At 40.7% G+C, this 25750-nt stretch overlaps 1 protein-coding gene across 1 annotated transcript in view; it reads left to right on the forward strand.

Annotated features, from left to right (window-relative positions):
- The first annotated feature begins 238 nt into the window (after positions 1-238).
- The window catches only part of LOC124963061 (calreticulin-like), a 31211-nt gene continuing 5699 nt past the window's right edge, over positions 239-25750 (forward strand). Inside the window, exons 1-7 of the mRNA XM_047522540.1 lie at positions 239-338; positions 11750-11851; positions 15464-15667; positions 17761-17855; positions 19021-19230; positions 21586-21699; positions 22519-22662. Coding sequence (XP_047378496.1) covers positions 239-338; positions 11750-11851; positions 15464-15667; positions 17761-17855; positions 19021-19230; positions 21586-21699; positions 22519-22662 — 969 coding nt within the window. The remainder of the gene's footprint in view (positions 339-11749; positions 11852-15463; positions 15668-17760; positions 17856-19020; positions 19231-21585; positions 21700-22518; positions 22663-25750) is intronic.

Genomic DNA, 25750 nt, shown 5'->3' on the forward strand with positions numbered 1-25750 from the left:
GTTGCCCCCACCCCTATCCCCATTAGCATCTCCAGCACTCTCAGCGCGTGGATCCCAACCATTGGTTGTAGTCCTCATTACACCTCCACCAAGGCCGCGAATGGGAGGTGACCAGGTACCTAGATCTCAGCCCCTGCCAAGGGGTCAAGGTAGAGGCAGCCGGCAGCAGCAGAGCACAGCACCTGGCCAAGGTATCAGCACTCAGAGGCTGGGCGAGGGGACGCGGGAGCCCTAAAAAATGAAGGGGCTGCAGCTGCTGCCACTGCTTCTGGCAACCTGCACGCTGGGGGCACAGGTGCAGCGCCAGGTCTACCTGCGCGAGGAGTTCGAAGACGGGGGTAAGTGTCGAGGCAGTAGAAGGGACCCTGGACCAGACCATTCTTGTTCCTCCCCAATCATCTCCCCCATCGATCACTCTGACTTTCCCTCTTTGGGGGCCATTTAGAGCCAAAAGGATCACGGTTCAAATCCTTGCTTGCTGCTTCTTAGTTGGGTGGCCCTAGGCCAGTAACTAACCTTGTCTACATTTCAATTTCCTTCTCTATTAAATGAATACTGAGAATTAAATGAGATAAAATGGGCAAAGCATTACTCTCAGTACATGGTAGGTGTGCAGTAAATGTTTTTTTCCTACTCTTCATCCTTGTTTGTTCACAAACAAGTGAACCCTGGAGGGGAAAATGCCAACATTATTTGTGATAGTGAAATTTTTTGTGGTTCATAAAGTATCAGAACTCAGAGAACTCTTGGAAGTCATCTCACCCTGCATCTTCCCTGGAATGTCTCAGGACCATCAGGTAATTATGGCAGATCTTTCTTGTTTAAAGACAGATATGCAATTGCACTGTTTGAGCCCACAAAAAAAAAAAAAAAAAAAAAAAACTCTTCCTGTGTATGTAAATCTGATTCTTTAAGAGAATGGTGAATAAGAAAATTGCCTAGAAATTGGGAACTTTTGGATTTGAGTACATGTTCCAACTTCAAAGCATGAATAAGCCCTTTCCCCTTTCTGAGAGTCAATTTCCCAATCTGTGATACAAATAACACCATGTTGAGGGTAGCAAGGTGCAGAGGTGGTGCAGAGGAAGGAGTGAATAACCCAGACAAGAAGGAGGGACAGGAAGGCTCCAAAACCCAAGCACTGTTCTTAGGAATGAACAAGAGTTTACAGTCAAGCAGAGATGGGAAGAAGGGCATTTCAATTCAGAACAACAGCAAGTACAAAGGTTCTAAATGATGATACAACCTGTAGTGGTGTCTCCAGGGAACTGAAAGTGTGAAGGTGGCATGAGCCTGCAGAGCAGGCAGGGACTAGATCAAGGGTACCAAGGAGCCTAGCCTTTTGTTGAAAGCAATGGGGTGCTAGTGAAGGTGGAAACAGATATGACCTGGATCTTAGAGCATTTTAGCAAAGATATGGAGATGGATTGTGAAGCTAGCCAAAGTTGAGATCAGAGACAGGAAAAATCCTTTAGGATACTATTGTAATTTTCTGGTGAAAGTAGAGAGGTTGTGCCAGGAACACAGTGGTCCTGGGGGTTAAATCCACTGAGCTACCTCCCCAATCCTTTTTATTGTTTTATTTTGAGACAGGTTCTTGCTCTGTTGTTAAGGGTCTTGCTGAGTTACTGAGAATGGCCTTGAACTTGGGATTCTTCTGCTTCAGCCTCCTGAATTGCTGGGGTTATAGGTGTGTGCCACAGCACTCAGCACACAGGGGAAAGTTTAGGAGCTGGCTGAGGAGTGGGATGCAAGAAATCCCTCAGTTTCACTAATTGGCTGTGGAGGAAACTTTGCACAAGGCACAACCTCTTCCAAGGATAGGTCAGTGACCTTCCATTTCCTAACTGATCTCCACCCAACCTTTGCATTGAGCCCTGTGGGGTCCAAGCTTCTGAATGCTGCTCCTAGGCCCACCTCCCTGCCTGATCTGACTTTTATTGACATCATAATTCCTCTCTGAAGCAAAGAAAACATGCACAGACCTGCAGCCATTTCCCCAAGGACTCAACTCAGCTTGTCCAAAATAGCAGGAGTGAAATGCCCAAGGGTATTATCGATGTTTCTGAACTGCCCCTTGGAATCAGGGAAAGAGTGGCTTCAAGCCCTAAGTCCCAAGACAGTTGATAAGGACAAAATCACGAATAAACCCCAGCACATTACAGCATATTATGTGCTGTAAACAAAGCTCTGCATGACCTTCCTTCACAGGGAAAGCTCACCTATGCCCCCTCTCAGCCTCTGTGCTTCTTGTGTGTCAGCCCTGCTCACACTAGCTATTTCTCTGATTTTCCTCTGTGTTTTCAATGTCAAAGTCGTGATTGTACTAGAGAAGTACCAGGTTAAGGACTGTTGAATGATTGGATGATTGAATTTTGACACACAATAAAAAATAACATTCCAAAAAGAGAATGTTCAAATAATCTTCCCATAGCATCAGGACTGAGACATCTGAGATGTGTAATTGTTGAGATCTCTTTATTTTCTATTTTGGGACAGAGTCTTGCTAAATTGCCGAGCCTGACCTCAAACTTGTGATCCTTGTGCCTCCACCTCCTGAGGTGCTGAGATTACAGTATGCACCACTGCACATGACAGGTTTTTGAGGCTTATCCTCAGCTCAAAAAACTTAGAAATCCAACACTGTTAGGGTATTCAGCACTGAGAAGATTTAGACACTGACTTGTTTTACCCAAACTCATAAGAGGTTGAAATATAAACCAGATACCCATAAATTCATGTGTATCTTAGACTTACCATGTTGGGTGTTCTCCTCCAGACTTGGTCTCTCTCCCTTGGTTTCCTCCATCTTAGTAAGTGGACCAACCATTCACTTGATTGTTTAGATAAAAAATTTAAGACTCACCTTTGATTCCTTAATTTTCTTTTCCCTCCTTTCATCCATCAGCAAGTCTACTTGATTCTACCTTCAAAATATATTCAAATATGCTATGTTTTACCTCCCATATCACTACTCACCTCTCATGTGGACTATTGCACTAACTCGAATGGCCTTTCTGCTTCTATTTCTGCTTTTCCCTAATCTCTTCTGATATAAAATTCAGAAGCGACCTTTAGAAATGTAAATCAGATAGTATCATTTTGAAAACTTAAAAACATCCACTGTTTTCCTATAAGATTTAAAATGAAATCCATCCTTTTTACTATGATCTATAAGACCTCTGTGATCTATCCCCTGCCTACCTCTCCACTCTTGTCTTCTGCTTATTCACTACATTCTAGTCACAGTGGCTTCTTTGCTCTTTCTCAGACACTGCCAGCTCAGTTCCATCTTAGGGTCTTTGCACTTGCTGTGACTTTTGCCTAATTACGTTTGTTCCTTCTCATCATTCAGGTTTCTGTCTAAATGTTTCCTGACAGGGGATTTTCTTGTTTATCCATCAAAAGATACTTCGGCCTTTTATGTGACTTAATTTTTAATCAACTTCCCTGAGATTAAATACTCATTTACTCATTTAAACTGTATTGTTCAAAACTTAAAAGAAAAAACAAAACAAAACTATATCATTCAGCCAAACATTGTACACACCTGTAATCCCAGTGACTTTGGAGGCTAAGTCATGAGAATTGCAGATTCAAGGCCAGCCTCAGTAACTTAGGGAGACCTTCAACAACTTAGTGAGACCCTGTCTCAAAAGAAAAAAGGAAAAAAAAAAAGGGTGGGATGTAGCTCAGTGGTTAAGTGCTAGGGTTCAATCCCCAGTACCAAAGTAAATAAATACATACATAAATAAAGTATATCATTCTTTGAACTTTGAAAAATGTCTATAGCTGTGTAACCACCACCACAATCAATATACAGAACATTTCTATACCCCAAACACTTCCCTTGTGAACCTTTGCATGCTCAAGTTTTTAGAATACTTCCCACTGTTTCTTGTTTTTATCTTTTCTCCCCCTGCCCTTTTCTCTCCTCCCTCTTGCTCTCCTCATCACTAGATTAGTTTCCTGAGAACATAGTGCTTCTCTGTTGTGCTCATTAGAGTATCTGCAGCATCTAGAATAGTGCCTGGGACAGACATGTATACGTGCTCAATATTTTTTGTTAAATGAACGAATTAATAAATGAATGAACTTCCCTGGGAAGTAAACTTTTCAGAGATCAGAATGCTGTTATTAGCCAAGGCAAACCATTCCTGGTTGTCAGGGGTCCCAGAAAATTAAACTCAATGGGATGGAACTTAATTGTATTGAATGCCTATTTTGTACCAGTAGTTTTTTTTTCCCTTCTTCTTTTCTTTACATGTTACTTTAATGAAGTGGGTGTGCATGGTCCTTAGATTCCAACCCTCTTTGTACAGATAGGGAAATTGAGCCCTGGAGAGGAAAGGTGGTTTTCCCAAGGCATAATGAGTCAGTGGCAGAAATGCTTGCTAAACCCAAGTCTCCTACCTTCATAAATAATTCGTTGGCCACTGATTCGAGTTGCCAAGTGTCAGATGGTCAGCAGGTCATACTACTAATGGCCTCGGGGACAAAAGGAGCTTTAGGAATCCCAGAACTTGCATAGGGACTGGCACATTAAAGTACACAAGAATGTTAGTAGATTGAATTGGAGAATCATCAAGTTGATGATACAAACAGATATGAGGGGAAGACTAATGGTGACAGCAGGGACCATTGTTAAAACACAAAATCAGGCAGAAAGAAACTAGCATTCAAATGAGGGACTGAATGATGCAGGAGTCACAAGGTGTGTGTGTGTGTGTGAATGTTAATTCTGTTAGCTCCCAGACTTGACCATGAAAACTTGGCTGAAGAGACATTCTGAGACAAAGGGACTCTGTGCCCAGCTGGCACAGACACACTGAGGACAGCCCAGCAGGGCTGAGGAACACCCTGCTGTTCAGGCCTCCAACTGATAGGCAATTGAGACCATCTGTGATTCAGGGATACTTGGACATGCTGAGCCTGGGGAAGAATCACTCTGGACAGATGCCCAAACCAAAGAGGCCCAATCCAGCTGGCCTTTCAGGTCTCAAGTACAAACTGATGGCAAAGATCTCTCTGGAGGTCACAGGGATGAGAAGGCAAAACGAGGGCCTTGTAGCAGACAGAGGAGGCTTCAAGTCCTGATTCTGACATTTGCTCAGTGGGTGACGTTGGGTAATTTATTAACCTGTCTGTGTTTCCATAAAATGAACATGATTGCCTTACCTCCTTTGAAGGGCCCTGTGAGGACTGAATGAAATGAGGTATGGAAACCATATTGCACAGTGCCTGGTACATAGGAAGTGCCAGTCTCCTTCCCTTCTTTCTTCTCTCTGGTATTCTGCTTGTGGAGCTCACCTAGAATATGGTTCATTCTTCAATCACTAATCAAATCTCAGCACAGGCCACCCTGTTTAAAATGAAATCTTATCACTCTTTAACAAACAATTTTTTGGTTGTAGATGTACATAATACCTTTATTTTATTTATTTATTTTTATGTGGTGCTGAGGACCCAACCCAGTGCCTCACCCGTGCTAGGCAAGCATTCTACCACTGAGCTACAACCCCAGCCCAATACAAACTTTTTGTACAGAAGTATTCTAAACAATTTATGTAGATAGTCTGCCATCAAGAAAACGGATCATAAAATGGGTATAATGGCACACTCCTATAATCCGGGTGATTCAGGAGGATCACAAGTTCAGAGCCAGCCTCAGCAACTTAGTGAGACCCTGTTTCAAAAAAAAAAAAACTAAAAAGAACTGAGGATGTAGCTCAGTGGTAGAGCACTCCTGTGTTCAGTACCCAGTACTGAAAAAAAAAAAAAAAAGAAATATAAAGTAAGAAAAGCAGTTGTCCCCCATTAGACTGTGACCTCCTTGAGAGTTTGAGAGTTCAAAGAATTATGTCTTGCTCACGTTAGTACCCTGGCATTTAGCACTCAGGCAGCACAGATTAGGTGCTCAGTAAACTATCTCCCCAGTCCTTAGACTATTATTTAATGTCCACTTTGCCTAGCAAACTTGGCTAAGTTACAGTGGGTTAGAAATGGCAACCTCCAGGATAAGTGGAAATTCTTCTAGAGACTCTTGTTGAATGACATCAACAATAATTATTTTTATTATCTTAACTAATTGGGTCCTCATGCCAATCCGTTACTTGACAAACATTTATCAAGCACTTACTATGTAAACAGGGTTCCTTTATTTTTATTTGTTTGTGTTATACTGGGGATTGAACCCAGGGGCACTCTAACACTGAGCTACATCCCCAGCCCTTTTTCTTTTCTATTTCAAGAAGGGCCTTCTAAATTACTGAGGCTATCCTCAAGCTTGCTATCCTCCTACTTCAGTCTGTCAAGTTGCTGGGATTACAGGTGTGCACCACAATTCCCAGTCAGCGTTCCTTTCTTTAAAGAGTTTAAATACATTTTTTTTTTTAATAGATGAAGACACAGATGCAGAAAAGGAATTGCCCAAGTCATATACAGCAGCTTGGTGGGTTGCTAGAGGCAAACACTTTAACCTCAGGGAGAAGTGAGTATTCTGAGCAAAAAAGGGATAGTGGAGACTGAAAAACTTGAACACTAGACCTACTTCTCTGCTGTACATTATAGCCTAATAGAGAATATGAGTCTTCAAGAAAGTTTAATTTTTAAAATTAGAATTCTATATACAAGAGGTTATGATCTTTTATCATGCCTAGTGTTTTCCATTGAAAATGGTAGGTAAAATATTGCTACCTGAAGAGGTGTTAGGTTGTCTAACAAATTCTCTTCTGTAGAATAAGATTTGATGATTTTGAATAAATACAGCAAATCTGTTTTTTTTTTATCTAATTATGCAAGCTTCTTCTAAAGGATCAATTCTGGCTCAGGACCAGATGCTGGGGAAGATATAAGTTTGACCTTCAAATCTAACAATATTTATTCTATCTTTACCCCTTTGATATTATGAAACTTTGTTTACATATACAAATATATATGCAAATATAACATCACTGGTGTTGATTGAGCACTTTCCTGCCTAAAATTGTGCTGCATGCTATTTCATTTAATTATCCCAGAAATTCTATGGGTTAGGAAACCTTTCTACAGATGAGGAAACTGAGTTACAAAGAAGTTAAAAATAGTGCTGAAGTCAGACCAGGTGACACACATCTCCATGACTTGGGATGCTGAGGTAGGAGGATTGCAAGTTCCAGGCCATCCTCAGCAACTTAGCAAGGCCCTAAGCAATTTGGTGAGACCCTGTCTCAAAAAAAAAAAAAAAAAAAAAAAGGACTGGGGATGTGGCTCAGTGTCCCTGGGTTCAATACTTAATACCAATAAATAAATTAATTAGTTAAATTAAAAACTGCTGAAGCTGGTGACAGAGATGATCCCTAGCCCACCCTTTTGATTTGAGTTATATTACAAGCCTGACAATTGGAATGTACAGTTATGGGGGTAAGTTCACTTGAGAGAGGAATTATGGTTGTGTGGACTCCTTGTTTCTCTCTCTCTCTGCAGATTTGAGTGTGATTATGTGCATTTATCAGCCAGATGTACCAACTCCCAAACACATTACTTTTTGTTGGAAAGGTCTCTGGAGACCTACAGATATTTGACCAATTTAAAGGGAAGATTTATCAGGTGGGAATTTATCAGGTGGCAGTATTCAACTTTAGTTAATCTACTGTTCTCTTGGTCTCAAGAGCTCTCCTTGATTTGGCCCTTTCTCTTCTCTTCTTTCCTAAAAAACTATATAGTCCTGCTTATAGTTCCCCTAAAACACCATGCTGCTTCACACCTATGGGCCTGTGTACATTCAAGTCATTCTGTTTTGGAACAACCTCTCCTGGACTTTGTGCCTTTTCAATTCTTTTTTCAGGCATACCTCTTCTGAAGCCCTCTTTGATGCCTGGGAGCAGTAGATGCTTTCCTGAATGTTATTGCCCTCTACTTCCTTCTGTCCGGACCCTAACTACACTTGTTTGTTTACTTATTTACTTATTTATTGTATGTTTCTTCTATCAGATTCCCTAAACTCCCTGAGGTTCATAGTTCCCTGAGGGGGCCTGTCAGATATTTATATCTGTGTACCTGATCCCTGGCACAAAGTGAAAGGTTAATATTCATCTGTTGAATTCAAGAACAAATGGGCCCAGAGCCAGAGTGCAGAAGCACAGGGTTCTAGTCTAGAGATTTGCAGCTGATAACTATGTGTCCATGAGCAAGTTCCTTCTTTCTGTGGTCTTTAGTTTCCTTTTCTATAAGGTAAGGAAATCAGATTAAATGACCACCAAGAGTGATTCTGGCTTGAGTCTTTATGACGTTAAGACATTATGAGCTTAAAAGGAAAAGTATAAGGCATTAAAATGGAACTTTATTAATCATATGACATTATTCTCCTAACAAAAGACACCCTAAATTGTGTCAGGTTTGATTTGCATCAGTACTCTTCACCTTGAAAAATAATTAGAGATGGGAAGTTTGGACTCCTAACATCTTCAAGGCCAAGTTTGTACAATCATATCTACATACTAGTTAAATTCAATTAAAATTTGTCAAATGGATGAATAATGCATGATTCCATTTGTAAGACTGAGAATCTTATGGCTTAGTCATGAAGCATGATGATACATTCATTCAGTCACTCAACAAACATTTTTAACAATCTACTATGTGCTAAACACCAGGACACGATGGTCAACAAAATCATTATGCAATTTACCAGTCTAGCGGGAATTTAGACTTTACTTAAATTATACACAAATCATCCATCACAAACTATAAAGTGCCACAATTGACACTTACACAGGCTACACACTCTTTAGGTTTTAAAGGGCTTTTCACATGCATGATCTTAGGGAAATTTATAGAGTCTAGGGGTTAAAAGGGCAGATTTTAGTGTTGCATAGACCTGGGTAAGTTGCCCACTTACTTAAAACTGGACTCTTGGGCAAGATACTAAACTTCAACTTCATCATCTTTTAATGGGGGGAAAAAGCAGGACATTCATCACAGGGCTATTATGAGAATGCAATGACATGATGCACATAAAGGACTCAGCACAATGCCTACATATGGCTGCTAAATAGTGTCTATTTTTTCTTTTGTTTTAAATAGCTCTCTTGTAAAACATTTTTAGTAGCTATTATTATAACACAGGTTTTTTTCCTACATAGCACTTTTCCTTGTATCTCCTTCTTTTTTTTGCAGAGGAAAGACAATTATGCAATGGGACAGAACTGATTCCACCACTTATTAGGTCCATGACTTACAAGGTGCCAAATGGAACTAGTAGTATCTATCTCATAGTTTTCATTGTCCAAGAATGTGAATAAGGTGAAGTTTTCAGGGAGTCACATGAGGACCTAACATACATCTTTGACTTTAGCACCAATCTTTGACCTTGGTATCAATACTTATCCTTCATTGGATCAACAATGGTCAGAGAAGTGAGGTTCACGGCATTCATGCCATAGCAACTTAAGGCAGAAACTCCTGGCACCACTCCCTTAGGAGGGAGAGAGAGAGGTGGTCACCAAGACATCCTGGCCTATCAAATACTGAGATGTTGAGAGAGACAGAGAAGACAATGAGGTATTGGGCAAGAAAAAATTTCTCTCCTCCCTTAGAGGCTTTTTTGTTTTGTTTTATCACACTAGGCATTGAACCAGGGTCTTACACATGCTAGGCAAACCCTCTACCACTGAACTATACCTCCAATTCCCTTTTAGGTTTTTCAGGTGTTCTTGCTAGGACTGAGAATTAAATTGACATAAGACAGAGTAACAGGAGAAAAGCATACAAATTTACTTAATTCATGTTTATTTTGTACTAAGAATTGAACTAAGAGGCACTTTACCACTGAGCTTAATCCTCAGTTCTTTTTATTTTTTATTTAGAGACAGAGCCTCACTAAGTTGCTTAGGGTCTCGCTAAATTGCTGAGGCTGACCTTGAACTTGCAATCCTCCCACCTCAGCCTTCTGAGTTGCTAGGATTACAGGTTTACGCCACCATGCTGGGCACTTACTACATGTTTTATGTGGGATGGGATTGCTCATAAAGAAATGAAAACCCACAGAAGCAACATTAATCACTTACATGCTGAGTTGGACAAAAGTTGTGAAATGTGATAAGGCGAAGGGGCTTGGTAGGGAAGTGAATCAGATAGAGAAGTGAGTTGGAAGATAAATGCTACTGTAATAAGGTTTGTTTGTCCAGATTTCCCTCAGATTCAATTTCTGACTTCAATAATAAGAATGGTACTTTTTTTTTCTTTTTATATAGTGAAGACATTTATTTGGGGGGTTCCAGGGGTTGAACCCTGGGTTGATTAATCACTGAACCACATCCCTAGCCTTTTTTCATATTTTATTTAGAGACAGGGTCTCCCTAAGTTTCTTAGAGCTTCCCTAAGTTGCCAAGACTGGCTTTGAACTCACAGTTCTCCTGTCTCAGCCTCTCAAACTGCTGGGATTACAGGCGTGTGCCACTGCACCTGGTAAGACATTTTTCACATGAGGATTTTATTCCTGTTTTTAAGAAAAAGAATGAAGGTCAGAGTGATCTTCTTGCACCTGCTGTTTTTAAATGCCTTTAATTCAACACAGTCGATATGCCAGAGGAGCATATTTTAGGGTGGCATATTCCTAACTCCTTCAAAAGCAAGCCTATGGCCCTTGGGTTTCATGAGATGAGATAGCCAAGTCATCAGACTTGAGTAATAGGAGCTGACAGAGCAGCTCACAGTGGCCTTAATGGGTGTGTGTTGGTACAGGATTTTCATGGGTAGAGCTAAGGCAATGACCTGAGACATTGGGGAGTGGAATTTGAGAAATATCCCTTCAGCTGCAGGGAGGAGATGAAATAAGCTACCTCCAAGGCCTTTTCTATCTCAAGTTGCCAAATAACCCTGTGACTCTGGGACCATGGTGGGCCCAGGAAGTGGGAGTCAGCAACTCTGAAGCATAAAATCACAAAGGCACTGAATGTTTGGATGGAGTGCCAGGTCCCAAAAAGAATGCTTCTTTGTCTGCATACCATCTGTGCCAAAACAAAACACATTTATCAGCATCTCCTTGAAACTGTAAGGGACAGTCTAAAAAGTTTAAGCAACGAAAGAGAGTAAATGGAAATTGATTGTTCATTATCATCATTACTAATTCAAGAAGTATAAAATGTTACTGCTAATCTCTTTACTTGGTAAGCTGATTTTATTATTTTATTTTGCTAAATATAAGTAAGGACTTATCCTCCTAAGCACATTTTCCCATCTACTTTTATGAGAATAAATATTTCATGTCCTTCAACCATAATTTCCATGGTGGTCTTTAGAACTTAACTGTCATGAAAGAGGGTTGGGTAGGGCATTAATGTATAAATGGCTCATCTACTTGATATTTAAGCCACTTCATGTTGGCTTAGTTGTAGTGCCTGAAGAGTAGGATCCAGGCATTGGATAGTGAGGGGATTTCAGGAATATTGGAATTATCCTCTATTATACTCTTACCCTTTCCATGAGATTTGATCAGCATTGGCTGCATTTTATTGTCTAAGAAAACACAATATTTTCCTTTTTTTTTTACAGTACTAGGGACTCCTATGTGCTAGACAAGCATTGAGCTACATCTCCAACCCTTTTTATGCTGCTTTGAGTCAGGATCTTGTTACATTGCCCAGGCTCCTCTCAAATTTGTGATCCTCTTGCCTTAGCTTCTCACGTAGCTGGGGTTACAGGTGTGCACCATCACACCCAGATCACAAATAAGTTTTATATGTTGCTTTTTTTCTCCTTTACTCCATAGATGGATGGAAAAAACGATGGGTAGAATCTAAACATCGGCCGGATTATGGCAAATTTCAGCTTACTGCCGGAAAATTTTATGGAGACAAAGAAAAAGATAAAGGTAAATACTGGAATTCAAGAATATACTAATTGAATGGGAAAATTCTGACTTTTATGCAATTGTTTTTATTTATGATTATCAGTTCATTTCTTGTTCTTAAAAAATCAGTAGATGGAGGGGCTGGGGATATAACTCAGTTGATAGAGTGCTTGCCTAGCAAGCACACGGCCCTGGGTTAATTCCCAGCACCGTTAAAAAAAAAAAAAAAAATTAGTTGATGGAGACCAGGTGAGTTGGTGCATACCTGTAATCCCAGTGACTCTGGAAGCTGAGGTAGTAGGATCACAGATTCAAGGCCAGATTCGGCAACTTAGCAAGACCTTGTCTCAAAATAAAAATAAAAAGGACTGGGGATGTAGCTCAGTGGTAGAGTACCCTTGGCTTCAATCCCCATTTAAAACAAAAAAATTAGTAAATGAAAAAAGATGAACTTTCCACTAAAATAATAGTGTCCATTCATTGAAAAATAGGCATTTAAAACTAAGTCTTTACATTATCGTCATTAATTCTCCTAACTTACAAGATGGTCACTATTATTTTCCCAGTTTTTCAAAGGAGCCTAGGAAAGGTTAAGTTATGGGTTCAAGGCCATATGCACAGCTGGAAAGGGCAGGACTGAGATCTGACTTTGGGTCTGACTTCAGAGACTATTCATTTTACAGAATATGTTGCTAGACTATGCTGCTTTCCCAAACCCCTTAGGATTTTTCAAGTAGCACTCTGCACTTGAAACAGGAGAAAGCTCTGCATAATGTCCAACTGTTTCTCTCCCCCAGAGCAGTTTAGTGTTATAGAGAGTAGAGCAGACAGACCTAGGGCTAACTCCCATCACCTACTAGCTATACAATTAGAGCAAGTATTTTAATTCTCTGAGCCTTGATTTTAGGAGACAATACCTGCCATGTTTATTAGAAGGGCCATCATAAGGGCCAAATAGTATTGTGAAGAGAATGAGCTCTGAGGACTAGGGCTGTCAGCATTGGGTTTTTGGTCTGAGAAAGCTTTTGTTCTATAAATAGAATTCATTGATCATCCTCTGGAGTGATTTCCCATCTTCTCCCTCCTGGCTACTGTTGTGCATCTCATTTTCATGTTTATTGAAGGAGAGCATTATAAACTGGCTTGAGAATTTTAAATTTTATTTAAACCCACTCTGGAAAACTGCTTGTAGAGGAGAGAGACTTAGACTGAGTGACCCATGGGACAGATGCCTGTGCCTTAGTGATGACTCCAGTAGGGACAGTCTGCACAGCCACCCATCTCCTGTCATTTCACTTTTCAGTGGTCGTCCTTCACCTCTCATCCCAATCAAGCTCATCAGATTCCTTCTGGTAATCTGGAAGGGCCCTGGGGTATAGATGAGGCTTGGTGAAGGGGAACTGAATCAGGCAGAGTTTGGTAGAACAGAGCTTCAAAACATGCTTTTCTGCTCCTATGCTACTTCTTCCTCTAGGGAAGTCTTTCCTGGCTTCTCTAACGGTTCCCCACCCTGAGATCTTTGGAGAAGTAATCATTCTCTTTAAAATGCAGACAGACCAGACATGGTGACATATGTCTGTAATCCCAGCAACTGGGGAAATTGAGGCAGGAGCATCACAAGTTTGAGGCTAGCCTGGGCAACTTAATGAGACCCTGTCTCTAAAAAAAAAAAAAGGACTGGAGATATAGCTCAATATAGAGCACCCCTGGGTTAAATCTCCAATGCTACAAAACAATAGTGGTAGTAGTAATAAAAATGTAGCTAGTTCTTAACATTATGTCAGACAGGGAAGTGCTTATCAAAGACCCTGGTGTGCAATATAAATGCTTGAGGGACCTTATCTGAATCAAGACTTGTGGTCCTTCATATAATTTAACACATATTTATTGAGCATTTCCTCTATTCCACGCCCTATCCTAGATGCTGGGAATATAAAAATGGCCCTGTTCTTCAGGAGTTTAAAAATTACTCAAAGGGACTGAAATAAACCTCATTTCATCAGTGTGACTCAGGGAAGTAGAGAGAATTGTGAGATCATGAAGTAAAGACCCTGAGCAAACATGAATCATGATAACCCCTTAAATTTCATATTAATAGTTTTTTTAATAGAAATATTGCATTTATTAACTTGGAAATTTGAAAAAGGTGGGAGTATTTTATGTTAAATTATAACAGGAATTTCAAATAAAGAAGTTAAAGTACATGGATGACTAAGATAAATTAATACTGAACAAGACCGCGGGATCTAACATACAGGAATGATTTTATCTCCAAAAGCACATTGTGTAAAATAATTCTTTTTATGACTTATGGGATTTGTGTTAATTTATAAGGTACTTCTCACATCTCTTACTCATTTGATCTTCATCAGGAACCCTATGAGACAGAAATAATTATCCACATTTTGTTGATGAGGAAACAAGACTCAGAGAATTAAAGTGACAGAGTTAGCACCAGTAAGTTGAGCAGCAGCATGGTATAATACAGACTACTGGCCTGGGAACCAGGAAATTTGACTTGTCTGTCTGTCATTTGTGACTGTGTGATCTTAAGTAACCTTTCCTCTCTGAAGCATGGTTTCCTCATCAATAAAATAATGTGGTTAGAATAGAAAGACTCAGATCCCTGACTACCATGATATTTGCTAAAGAGAGAGGAGGTAAAAGACTAAACATGGAGGCTAGGGGCTCTGAAATTAGGACTGTTTGGGTGATCCTGGACAAGTGAAATGGCCTTAGTGACTTTATTACAAAGTGGAGACATTAGTGGAGCCCAACTAATGGGATTATTATGAGGATTAAGTGCAATAACACACATGAATGAACATATTGTCTGGTAAAGATTAAGTGTTCAGTAAACAACAGCAATGATGATCTTTTGATCTAAGAGTTGATGCAGGACCTCTTTTAATCTCAGTGCTTGTCATGGCAGAGCCTCATTTTGGCCTGGGTAAGGTGGAGAGTGGATGTCTCGAAAAAAACCAAGGCTTTGTTTTGTAAAGCTGCAGAGCAGTGTTTAAATATCTCTTGAAAATCAGAGGTAGCATGGGCAGAGGAAAAGAAAGCATCAGTCAATTGTGGCTAAAACTTCCAGCTTGATTCTTTTTTTTTTTTTTTTTTTGGGTGCTGGGGATCGAACCCAGGTCCTTGTGCTTACAAAGCAAGCACTCTACCGACTGAGCTATCTCCCCAGCCCCTTGATTCTTTTTTTAAAAATTATTTACTTATTTTTATTTTTTACAGACTGCATTTTGATTCATTGTACACAAGTGGGGTATGTCATTTCGTTTCTATGGTTGTACATGATGTAGATTCATACCATTTGTGTATGATTCTTTTTTTTTGAAGATCTCTTTTTTTTTTTAATTATTTTTCTCTGTTTAATTGTGTGTGTATGATTCTTTATCAGGCATATGTGGCTGACTTCCCCAGGACTCAGCCTCCTGACATGTAAAGTGGAGATTAGACCCATTTTGCAGGATTATTCTAAGGCCTGAATGAGATTACAAGTGTGAAGTTTCCAGCACAGCTACTGTGTGTGAGAAAATACCAGAGACTGGTTAGACCAAGTGCTGAGTCTCTCTGGTTGCTTTTTGGTCATTTAATCCTAAAGTTTCTGTGCTCTGCTTTCAGGTCTCCAGACCAGTGAAGATGCCAAGTTTTATGCCCTTTCAACAAGGTTTAAGCCGTTCAGCAATGAGAATGAGACCTTGGTGGTTCAGTTTTCAGTAAAACATGAGCAAGGCATCGATTGCGGTGGCGGGTACGTGAAACTATTTCCTGCCACCCTGAACCAGGAGGATATGCATTCAGAATCTGAGTATTACATCATGTTTGGTAAGCTCTCTGAAAGCTCTGCTGTCAGTCCTACAAGGTACTGATAAGATAAGAGCTACTGTGGTTGTTGAAAAGGTTCATGTTGACCTGGAACAAAATTTGTAATGTGATAGCTCCACACCACCTGTGCAGTAGGACTCTTCAACACACCTGAAAAAAGCAACTCTTAACCTAAACGTTAAGATAAATAGATCAAAGAGGTGGGGAGGTGCCTGGCATTAGCAAGTTTACAGCACAGGGGAAAGAAAAGGGAACTAGAACTGTAGCTTAGTTGTTGAGGTGCTTGCCTAGTGTGCTTGAGGTCCTGGGTTTGATACCCCATACCCCTCCCCAGAGAGGGGAATAAAAAGGAGAAGGTGATCATAAATACTGTAGATAGTCTCAAGAGCTATTACTACAATAAGACACTGTGCTCTGCATTCTCCCCCTTCCCTACTCAGTTTTTATCATTTTGATCTCTTATTAAGAGCAATATAGCATCACTGGTTGTCAAAATTATGTGTCTTTGCTCATCTTTCTATTTTCTTCAGACTCCACCCTTCTCACAAGTAGGGTATATGTACGTAGTGATGGTAGTAGGAAATGTGGAAATAATAAAAATGTGATTTTCCTTTTTATGTGTGTGTTATTTATTTGATCCTCAAACAACCCAACAAGATTGGGTTTTATGTGTGTGTTATTTATTTGATCCTCAAACAACCCAACAAGATTCGGTTTTCTTTCAGGCAAGAAATTTGCCCAAAGTGAGTAAGTGGAAAACCAGAATTTGAACCCAATATGTCTGCCTCAAAACCCTGTGTTTTTTCCTACTCCATCCTTCTACCTTCAGGCAATTGAATAAAATTTTTAAGGGGAAGAAAGAATCCTCATGGTGGTACACATCTGTAATCCCAGCTGTTCAGGAGGCTGAGGTAGGAGGATAGCCAGTTCAAGGCCAATCTCAACAATTTAGTGAGGCCCTAAGTAATTTAGTGAGACTCTGTCTCAAAATAAAAAATAGAAAAGGGCTGTGGATGTGGACTCAGTGATAAAGTGACCCTGAGTTCAATGTCCCACAAGGGGTTTGGAGGAAGGCAGTATGAAGGACATATTTTTAAAAAGATATTAATGAGTTGCTATAAGATCACATAATGAGATCCTGGCATGATTCAATTCAACTGGAGACTTTATGGAGGAAGTGTTAATTGTTCTTTGAAGATTGAGTTAGATTGTAATAGGGAGGGAAGGAGGTAGAGGATGTGTAATGAAGGCAGAGGAAGCAGTGTGTGCAAAAGTTCAGAATCATGAAATTCAAATGGAAGTAGAGAAATAAAGACCAATGTAGCTAAAGCATATTGTAGGTGTGTGTGTGTGTTGGACAGTCAGCGAATACTAACTCAGAAGGGGAAGTTGAAAATTAGGTTAAAGTCTATTCCTGAACCTTTGGCATATAAAGTTCTCTGGGCTCAGAGTTACTGATCAATATTTCCCCTAAAAGTTTTCACAAGGTAGAAAGGCCCTAAGGCTCTGCAACTAGGTAGGTAGTGATTTGAATCTCAGCAAGTCTTCTTATTAGCTGTTTGACCTTGGGTAAGCTGCTTAACTTGTCTGAGCCACAATTTTCCCAGCTAAAAGTGGAGATAATAATACCTACTTGTGAGAATTAAATGACATGGTATAAAATGCCTGGTACTGGAGGGATTCCGGTTGGTTTGGTCAATGGAATCCCTGGCAGGACATCAGAGGGAGAGAAGAGAGTTGTATCCCTCAACTGAAAGTCCCCTTTTCTCCTGGCTCCTTCTCCACTGGAGTGTTTTTCCAAGCTCTAACAACTCCTCCTCCCCACCCCTTCAGGCCCTGGGTGGGACTAGCCCCACAGTTGCTAGCCCTGACAGTAGCACTATACCTTTTGCTTTCTCAATGTCCTGCTTCTGCCTTTATAAATAATCCTTAAATTAAATCTTTCTCAAATATTCCTAAAGTGGAGTATGTCATGTATTTCTTGCTGGTCATACTGATTAACAAACAGGCTGTGTCTGTCTTGGATCTTAGCCTCAGACTGGGCAAACTGCCTGAAATTGATGTGAAATCATGCTTTGGGGTTTAATTTCCAGGACCTGACATCTGTGGCTTTGGCAACAACAAAGTACAGGTCATCCTTCATTACCAAGGGAAATACCATGAGAATAACAAGACCATCAAGTGCTTGGTGAGTGTGTGGGGCTGGTCCTCAGCCTGGGGGGAAGGATAAGCATTTTATATATGTTACCTCATTTAATCCTTATAAACTAAACACTATCATCTCCATTATGCAGATTAGGAAGTAAACCCAAAGAAATGCTATAAATTCACAAAGGACAAGCTGATCCAAAAGACTTAGAAGTCATATATAGTCCTCAATGCCTGGCATGGCCCAGTCCCTAATGCTAGATATTGGGGAGAATGGGTAGGTAAGGAATGCTGGGCTTTAAAATGAGGGGTCAGTTTATTATAGTAACATCAGGTCAGAGACACTTTGGCTAAAGGAAAGTAGATGGATTTCATGAGCAATTTGACAGGCACTCATTGAATGCTAACTCTGTGCGGGGACTAGGGCTGTGGACAGTGAGCTAGTCATGGCCTCCGACCTAACAGAATTTATAGTTAAGTGCAGGTAAGAGTCAAGAAGAGGAAAGTGACTACCTAGTATGATTGGGGTCTGGGAACACAGAGGAGAACTCCCACCCACCTGGAGACTTAGGCAATGCTTCTTAAGAGAAGGTTTTCCCTGGGCTGAGTTTTCACAGATGAACATAACTTGAAGAGGTATGATAATTTTACAGAGAACTGAATTCCTAGAGGAGAAAATTGCATGAGAAAAGTCAAGGAAACTTGAGGAAGAAACTTGAGGAAGAGTGGTACTGCCAAAGCTGGAGTACAGAGAAAAGACAGGAACTGAATCTCAAGAAGCCATGAGACCTGGGTTATTAGAGAACTTGGGTTCAGACCCAGAGCCTTCCTGAGTAGGATGGTGTTGGGGCTTTATATGCAGGAGCTCCCTGATGTCCTCCTCTGGAGCAGGAACACAACTGATGAATCATATATGACCCCAACTGTTGAGAAGCTCACAGCCTAATGGGATAGACAGAAAAAGACAAGATCAGAGAATGCAGTGAATGGAGGGCTGGAAGGTAAGGGAGACTGGAGGAGTGTGTACCAGGACAACAGACCCAGGATTCCTAGAGGGTTAACCAGAGAAAAGAGAGGAAGATATGGTGAAATATTTGTGAATATGTGGGAGGTGGCATTCAGGGAACTGTGGATCTGGTGTATTTAATGCTTGAGATTCAAGATGTTCAAAATGGAGCTAAAGTATTTCCCTATTTCCTTTATAGATCAATAAAGACACTCACCTGTATACTCTGATCATTCGCCCCAATGCTACTTATGAAGTCAAAATTGACAATCAGCAAGTGGCAACAGGGGAACTGGAAGATGATTGGCAATTCTTGCCTCCCAGGAAAATAAAAGACCCCTATGCCCGGAAACCAAGGAAATGGGATGAACGCCTGCAAATAGAAGACCCTGAGGATAAGAAACCCGAGGTCAGAGGATATTTGTCTGGGAAGTGGGTGGAATCCCAGCAGTGGGGTAAGAGCAGGAGGCTGGGAATGATGGAGCAGAGACTGGGCCCATCAAGTCCTCAAGGAAATGTCCAGCTAAATATTGGTATTCAAAGAGGTATGGAGAGAAGGCAGCAGTTCACATTTGTTGAATATCCTTCTAGCAACCTCTGTGAGCAGTGTGGTATGATTCCTCTTTTATGCATAGAAAATGAAGTGACTTGCCCAAACACAACATTAAAGGAAGATTTGAACCTCTATTTTTTCACTCCAAAGTTATTGAGATGGGCAATTGATTCACTGATTCATTATCATTCTGGAAAGCTGTACTGGAGGTAATCATGAGGAGGATGATCCTTACTCTCACAGTCTAGTAAAGGAGGCAGACAAGAAAACAAAGATCAAACTGTGTGATCACTGCTGAGACCCAGGGAAGTCAAAACCTGTGAAAACCCAAGCCCAGGCTCAGGTGGAGTGTAGATTGTGGTCTGAGAAGGAAGAGACAATGCTTACTCATTTAGATTAACCTAGGGGTTAGGAAAATAGACCTGGGGCCAGACAAACATGAGCTTCAATGTGAGTTCCACCACTTACTAACTGTGATACTTCAACCTACTAACAAACCCTGGGCAAAGAACATAATGCTGTGAAAGTCAATTTTACAAACAGGGATTATTATGGTGCCAATGTTGTGAAGATTAAATGAGTTAATACAAAATTCAGAATACAGTGCTGGGTATATGGTAAAGCCTTAATATATGGCATTTACATTATTTATAACACACTGAACTTCAAACAGTAAATTCACTAGAGTAAGGGGGAGTGAAAATTGAGTTAGAAGGAAGACACTCCAGACCTAGGGAACAGGTAAAGCAAAGGTGCAATGGTTAGATGGAAAATAATATGGTTGTGAAAAGAACTGAAAGCAGCAGTTCAGTATTTCAGGAAAATAAAGTTCGAAGTGGTACATGACAGGAGAACAGCTTAGAAATTTTCTGGATCCAGTCCATGGAGAGCCTCACCTGCCATGGTGTTACTCCATAGGTCAGAGCAGGGTCAGTTTCATGTGAGGAAATGCTTGGGTTCAGTTGAGGGCAGCAGGGAACCCAGCAGCCAGGCTTGGTCCTTGGATATATGAGGTGCCCCCCCAAAACTCCTATGTTAATGCAGAAATATTTAGAGATGAAATGACCAGATTGTGAGAACTGTAATCAGTCCATCCTAGTTTGAATGGACTTGCTGGTTGATAACTGTAGGCAGGTGGGATGCAGCTGGAGGAGGCAGGTCAGTGCAGTGGGGATGTGACCTGAAAGTGTTCATCTTCCCTGCAGCCACCTGCTCTCTCTTCTTCCTGACTTCCATGAGGTAAGCAGTGTTTCTCTACCACACCCTTCTGCCATGATGTTCTGCCTCACCTTGGGCCCAGAGCAATGGACTTGACTGACCATGGACTAAATCACTGAAACCATGAGCCAAAATAAACTTTTCCTACTCTAAGTTTTTCTTGTCGGGTATTTTGGTCATGGTGACAAAAAGCTGACTAATGCATTTCTTAAAGAGAAGCAAGCAGTGTAACCTTATATAAAGAGATTCAGCAAAAGGCTCCAATTCTAGGGGGAGAGGCATTTAGGCAGAGCATTAAGACAGACAATCAGGCAAAGTGTCTGGGCCTTCAGCATGGTAGGAAAATTAGTTTAAGTTCTTACCAGACCTAGTGGGCAGGTTCAGGGCAGCAAGATTAACCATAGATCTGCCCTTCTGGTGAGACCCATCCACCTGATGCTGTCAGAGTTGGCTCAAGGCCTGGGGTAGATCAGAGAGGTTGCAGGCCTCTGTTCCCCCTGCAAAACAAACCAGAAGAAGATGGAAACTGATAGCTGAGTGAGGTTCAGCTTCCTGAAACGGGCAGCTAGCATCCTATCCTGGAAACTATTGTCTTGATAGAATCCTGCCTAGATAATCTATCTCAAAAATTGCAACACATTTCAATACCATTACATTGGCAATTAAATGCTAGTGGGAACAAACCATATCCAAACCATAACAAGCACAGTACTGGGGGAAAGGGTGAGGTCAGAGACAAGGGAAATTCCTATCTTATTTGAGCATAAAGTACTCAAGGTCAGAGTGATAGAGAACCCAGAGGTGGGGCAGGGGTTGTTTAAAGGCTTTTTCTGTCCTGCACAAGGGTTTATTTGCAAAGTCCTGAGCTGGGCCCTTATGTAGGTGAACAGAAGTGTGGTGGGAGTAGGGAACCAGTTCCTTCTGACTGCACTTGGGACCTCAGTTTCATCTCAGACCACACATATGTCTTCATGAAGAAACATTTCATTTTAGGACTGGGAGGACTTTGAGTACATTCCAGACCCAGAGGCCAAGAAGCCGGATGACTGGAATGAGGCGATGGATGGGGAGTGGGAAGGGCCCCTGATACCAAATCTAAAATATAAGGTGAGGTGGGGGTGGGGGGGTGTCTGTTTTTCCAATGGGTATGAGAAATAAAATAGAAGCAATGTAAATTCTAATTTACAAAACAAATTCTGAGATCCTATGGTCATTTTTCCTCCCCCTACCCCAAATAACATGATCCTCATCCCAGCCCTTCTCTCAGGGCTATGCCCAACTGGGAGACAAAGGGCTGGTAAAGAGAATGCTCAAGCTCCTAAGCAAGGAGCTTGTTCAGTGCAGTGGAAAGCAGCCAAAAGAACATGGTCCAAACAGGAAATAGGTCTGGAGTCAGGATTTGGAAGTCTCAGAAGTGGGCCTGAAGGGGAAAGGGTAAAACTCAATGCATGAACTCAAGCTGTTAGGGGATGGGAGAACTTCTTTTTAGGGGTTAATTCCTGACCTCCTTTCAAAAGCAAGAACTAAAGAAATCAGCTGACAAGTGGACCAGTAATAAAACTGACTGAGGCAAGCATTTTATTTGGCCACAGTTTCCTGTGCCACACACCAGGAAGAGATTGGCCTTGAGTGCCAACATACTTAGATGATGTTCTCTGAGAAGCTACTTCATGAATGAGCTCCTGCAGAGATGGGGACAGGCTCAGAATGGGTCTCTGCCTCATCATTTAGCTCTGAGTAAAAAAAGGGAACTTGGAAGAGTCTTGTGTATTAACTCAAAGAAAGAAAAAGAAGCTCCAGGAATCCTGCTCTATATTCTTATGTCTAATACACAACTAGAATGAATTGATTGACCTTTTTGATTTCATGAAACGAGAAGAATGGAAAAATGTTAATGCTGGGTTCACTCTTTGGTTCTTTGCTCAGGGACAGTGGAAACCTCGGATCATTGACAATCCCAACTACCAGGGAGAATGGATTCATCCAGAAATAGACAACCCTAAATATAAGCCTGATCCCAGCATTTGTCACTATTATAACATCAGTGTTCTTGGCCTGGACCTTTGGCAGGTAAAACTCTCTAAACTCTGATTAACAGTACTAGTTTTCACATAGTAGAAAGATCACAGACTTGAATAAGTCTTTATCTTTCTAAACTTCAAACTTCTCTTCCTTAAAATGCGCAATTATATTCATCCTAGTAATTACAAGAGCTAAAATTTACTGGGGTTCCTACCATGTACTAAGCATGGATTAAGGGATATGCCATTTAATTTTCATTATAAATCTTCTATTTCTAAATGTGAAAAGGAGGCTCAGAAAAGTTAAATTGCCAGACAATATATATCTGGGAGGGTTAGCAGAAAGCTGGGATCTGGGCCAAGTGCTATAGCTTATGCCTGTAATCCCAGCTGCTCGGGAGACTGAGACAGGAGGATTGGGAGTTCAAAGCCAACCTCAGCAACTTAGTGAGGCCCTAAGCAATTCAGTGAGATCTTGTCGCTAAATAAAATACAAAAACGGGTTAGGGATGTGGCTAAGTGGTTAAGTGTCCCTGGTTTCAATCCCTAGTACCAAAAAAAGAAAAAGAAAAAGAAAGTTGGGATCTGAGTGCAGGACTTTCTGATGCCAGATCCTGGATTCTAGTTTTTTTTTTTTTGGTGGTGTTCTTTTGTTTTGTTTTTTGTTTTCTTTTTTTGCTTCTGAGGGTTGGAATCCAGGGGTGCTTAACCACTAGGCCACATCCCCAACCCTTTTATATTTTTTTAGAGACAGGATCTCTCTAAGTTGCTGAGGCTTGCCTCAAACTTATGATCCTCCTGCCTCAGCCTCCCGAGTCCCTGGGATCACAGGCGTACATCACTACACCCAGCTAGATTCTGATACTTTGCACCACCTCTGCTGGTCCTATATGATTCCTGAAGGGTAGTTCTGTAGATAAACAGAAATCAGAGATGTGGCAAAAGTCTGAAATATTAAAATCCCTGGACAGATGCTGGGAGTGATAGTCCCAGCCCCAATGACAGGCCTTGCCTTGCTTTCCTATCTGCCAGTCATCTTTTCTTGGCTCTATCTGTAAGGGACAGAGGAAGGCTCAGATTCTCTTGCCTTTGAAGAGTCATTCTCCCTTCCATCTGTTTCTTCCCTGAGACCTGTGTTGGCCCATAATCCCTCCCAGGAAGTCTCTAGAAATGGCAATCTGCTTAGTCCTGGAAATTTTTTTCCTGGAGAGGAAGAACTTGGTTTTGTTAAACATTGACCTGGGAGCAGTGCTTTAGTTATATTATTATTATTATTTCTTGTCTCTTAACTCATTTATTACCAATGATAACATAAAAACAAGAGGGTAAACCAAGCATGTTTCTGCAATATGTATGCATGTATCTATATATACATGCATGTGTAGGCATAAACATATATATGAAAAAGATTACTAATTTTTAAAAATTTTTACAGACTGCATTTTGATTCATTTTACACAAATAGGGTGCATCATTTCATTTCTATGGGTGTGCACGATGTAGATTCATACCATTTGTGTAATCATACATGTATGTAGGCTAAAGATGTCTGTCTCATTCCACCATTTTTCACACTATTATCTTCCTTAATTCCCACAACTCTGTCAGGTAAATATTCTAATTCCTTATTGTTACCTCTTTCACACTGCAGAGAACAGAGACCAAGAAATGTCAAGTGAGTTGCCCAAGAGCACACAGCTCGTGCATGGTAGAGACAGGATAATTCAAACACATGTCTGTCAGCCTCTAAAGCTCTTGCTTTAGTGACTACACCCACAATACAACAGAGCCTCTGGAACCACAGCCATTTGTCCTTGGGTGTATTTTGGCAGGTTCCTTTGTCCTGGAAATCTGCCTCTCATTTCTACAAAGGCCACCAAAGGTCTCTCCCATATTTTAAGTCTCTCTTGGTTTCTTTATTCACATCCCACTTTATTTATTTCCACTTTTGTAGTTTCCTGACTCAAGGAGACCAACATAGAATTACAAGAAGGTCATGTATGTAAATTACCAGGTGCCAGGTAGGGGTTCAGGTGAGCAACGAGAGAGAAAAACAGAATATCTTTCCTTCCTGGTTTATCTGATAAATGTGGATACGATTCATATAAGTTCACATTGTTATCTCTCTTTTTAAAATTTTCCCTTTTAATATATAAGAACTTTCTATATCTTGTAAACACATGTGATCATATTACTATGCCTAGCTGATTGTTTACTTAAAATGCTTTTTTTTTTTTTCACTGAAATCTTTAAGGTACACACTTTAAACCTTGTTCATCTAAAAAATTAAAATTGTTTGACACTAATTGCTCTGGGTTTTCTTAACCTCTATAAGCAGGCAAACCTTTCTATTTTAAGAATTTAAACCATGCCAGAGGAATGCTTCTCTCAAATCTTAGTTTGCACGTAAGTCATCAGAGAATCTTATTAAAATGCAGATGCTGATCTGGGGTGAAGCCTGACACTATATTTCTAAAACCCTATATTTATCTTGTGTGTGTGTTTGTATTTGTGTGTGTGTGACATAATTCTGCACAATGCTAACATGTTTGCAGGCATTTTTTCCCTCTAACTATTACTTAGGTCTGGCACCAAGCCGTCTACAACTAACTGGAGCATACAGTTTATCACAGTCTCTGCACCTCACTGGAAAAGCCAAGTGACTCTAAGCATAAAAATGGTGGACATTCCTTTACCTGCCCCTACCCAACTGACCTAACCCCCCTTTCCAGCCTCTGGATGCTTTGCCAGTTCAGTTGCCCTCTCTGTCCCTCCTTCAACCCCACTTAGAAACCAGTTGACTTTTGTACCTGACCCCTCCTGTTCCCTGTTCTGAGGCCTCCAAACATAATCCCTGTATTTTTTTTTTTTTTTTTTCATTTAGATGTAAGTGATTGCATTCTTTGGTCAAGGCAAAGGTTGGGAGGTGATGACAGAGCAAAGAAAATTCTTTTCCTTTGGGACTTTTCGTGATCTATTCAGTAACACAAACTTCAACGAGTATTGCCCGGCCATAATGCAGAGCATGCTGACACCTGTTATGTCAGATGGTCTGTGTCACAGACCTGTGAAGTCAGGAGGGTAGGACTTGCCATGCCATCTCCATTTTTTTCTTCTTCAATTTGTGCATGTGTGTT

This window comes from Sciurus carolinensis, chromosome 1 (genome assembly GCF_902686445.1).
Source record: "Sciurus carolinensis chromosome 1, mSciCar1.2, whole genome shotgun sequence".
Taxonomy (NCBI): domain Eukaryota; kingdom Metazoa; phylum Chordata; class Mammalia; order Rodentia; family Sciuridae; genus Sciurus; species Sciurus carolinensis.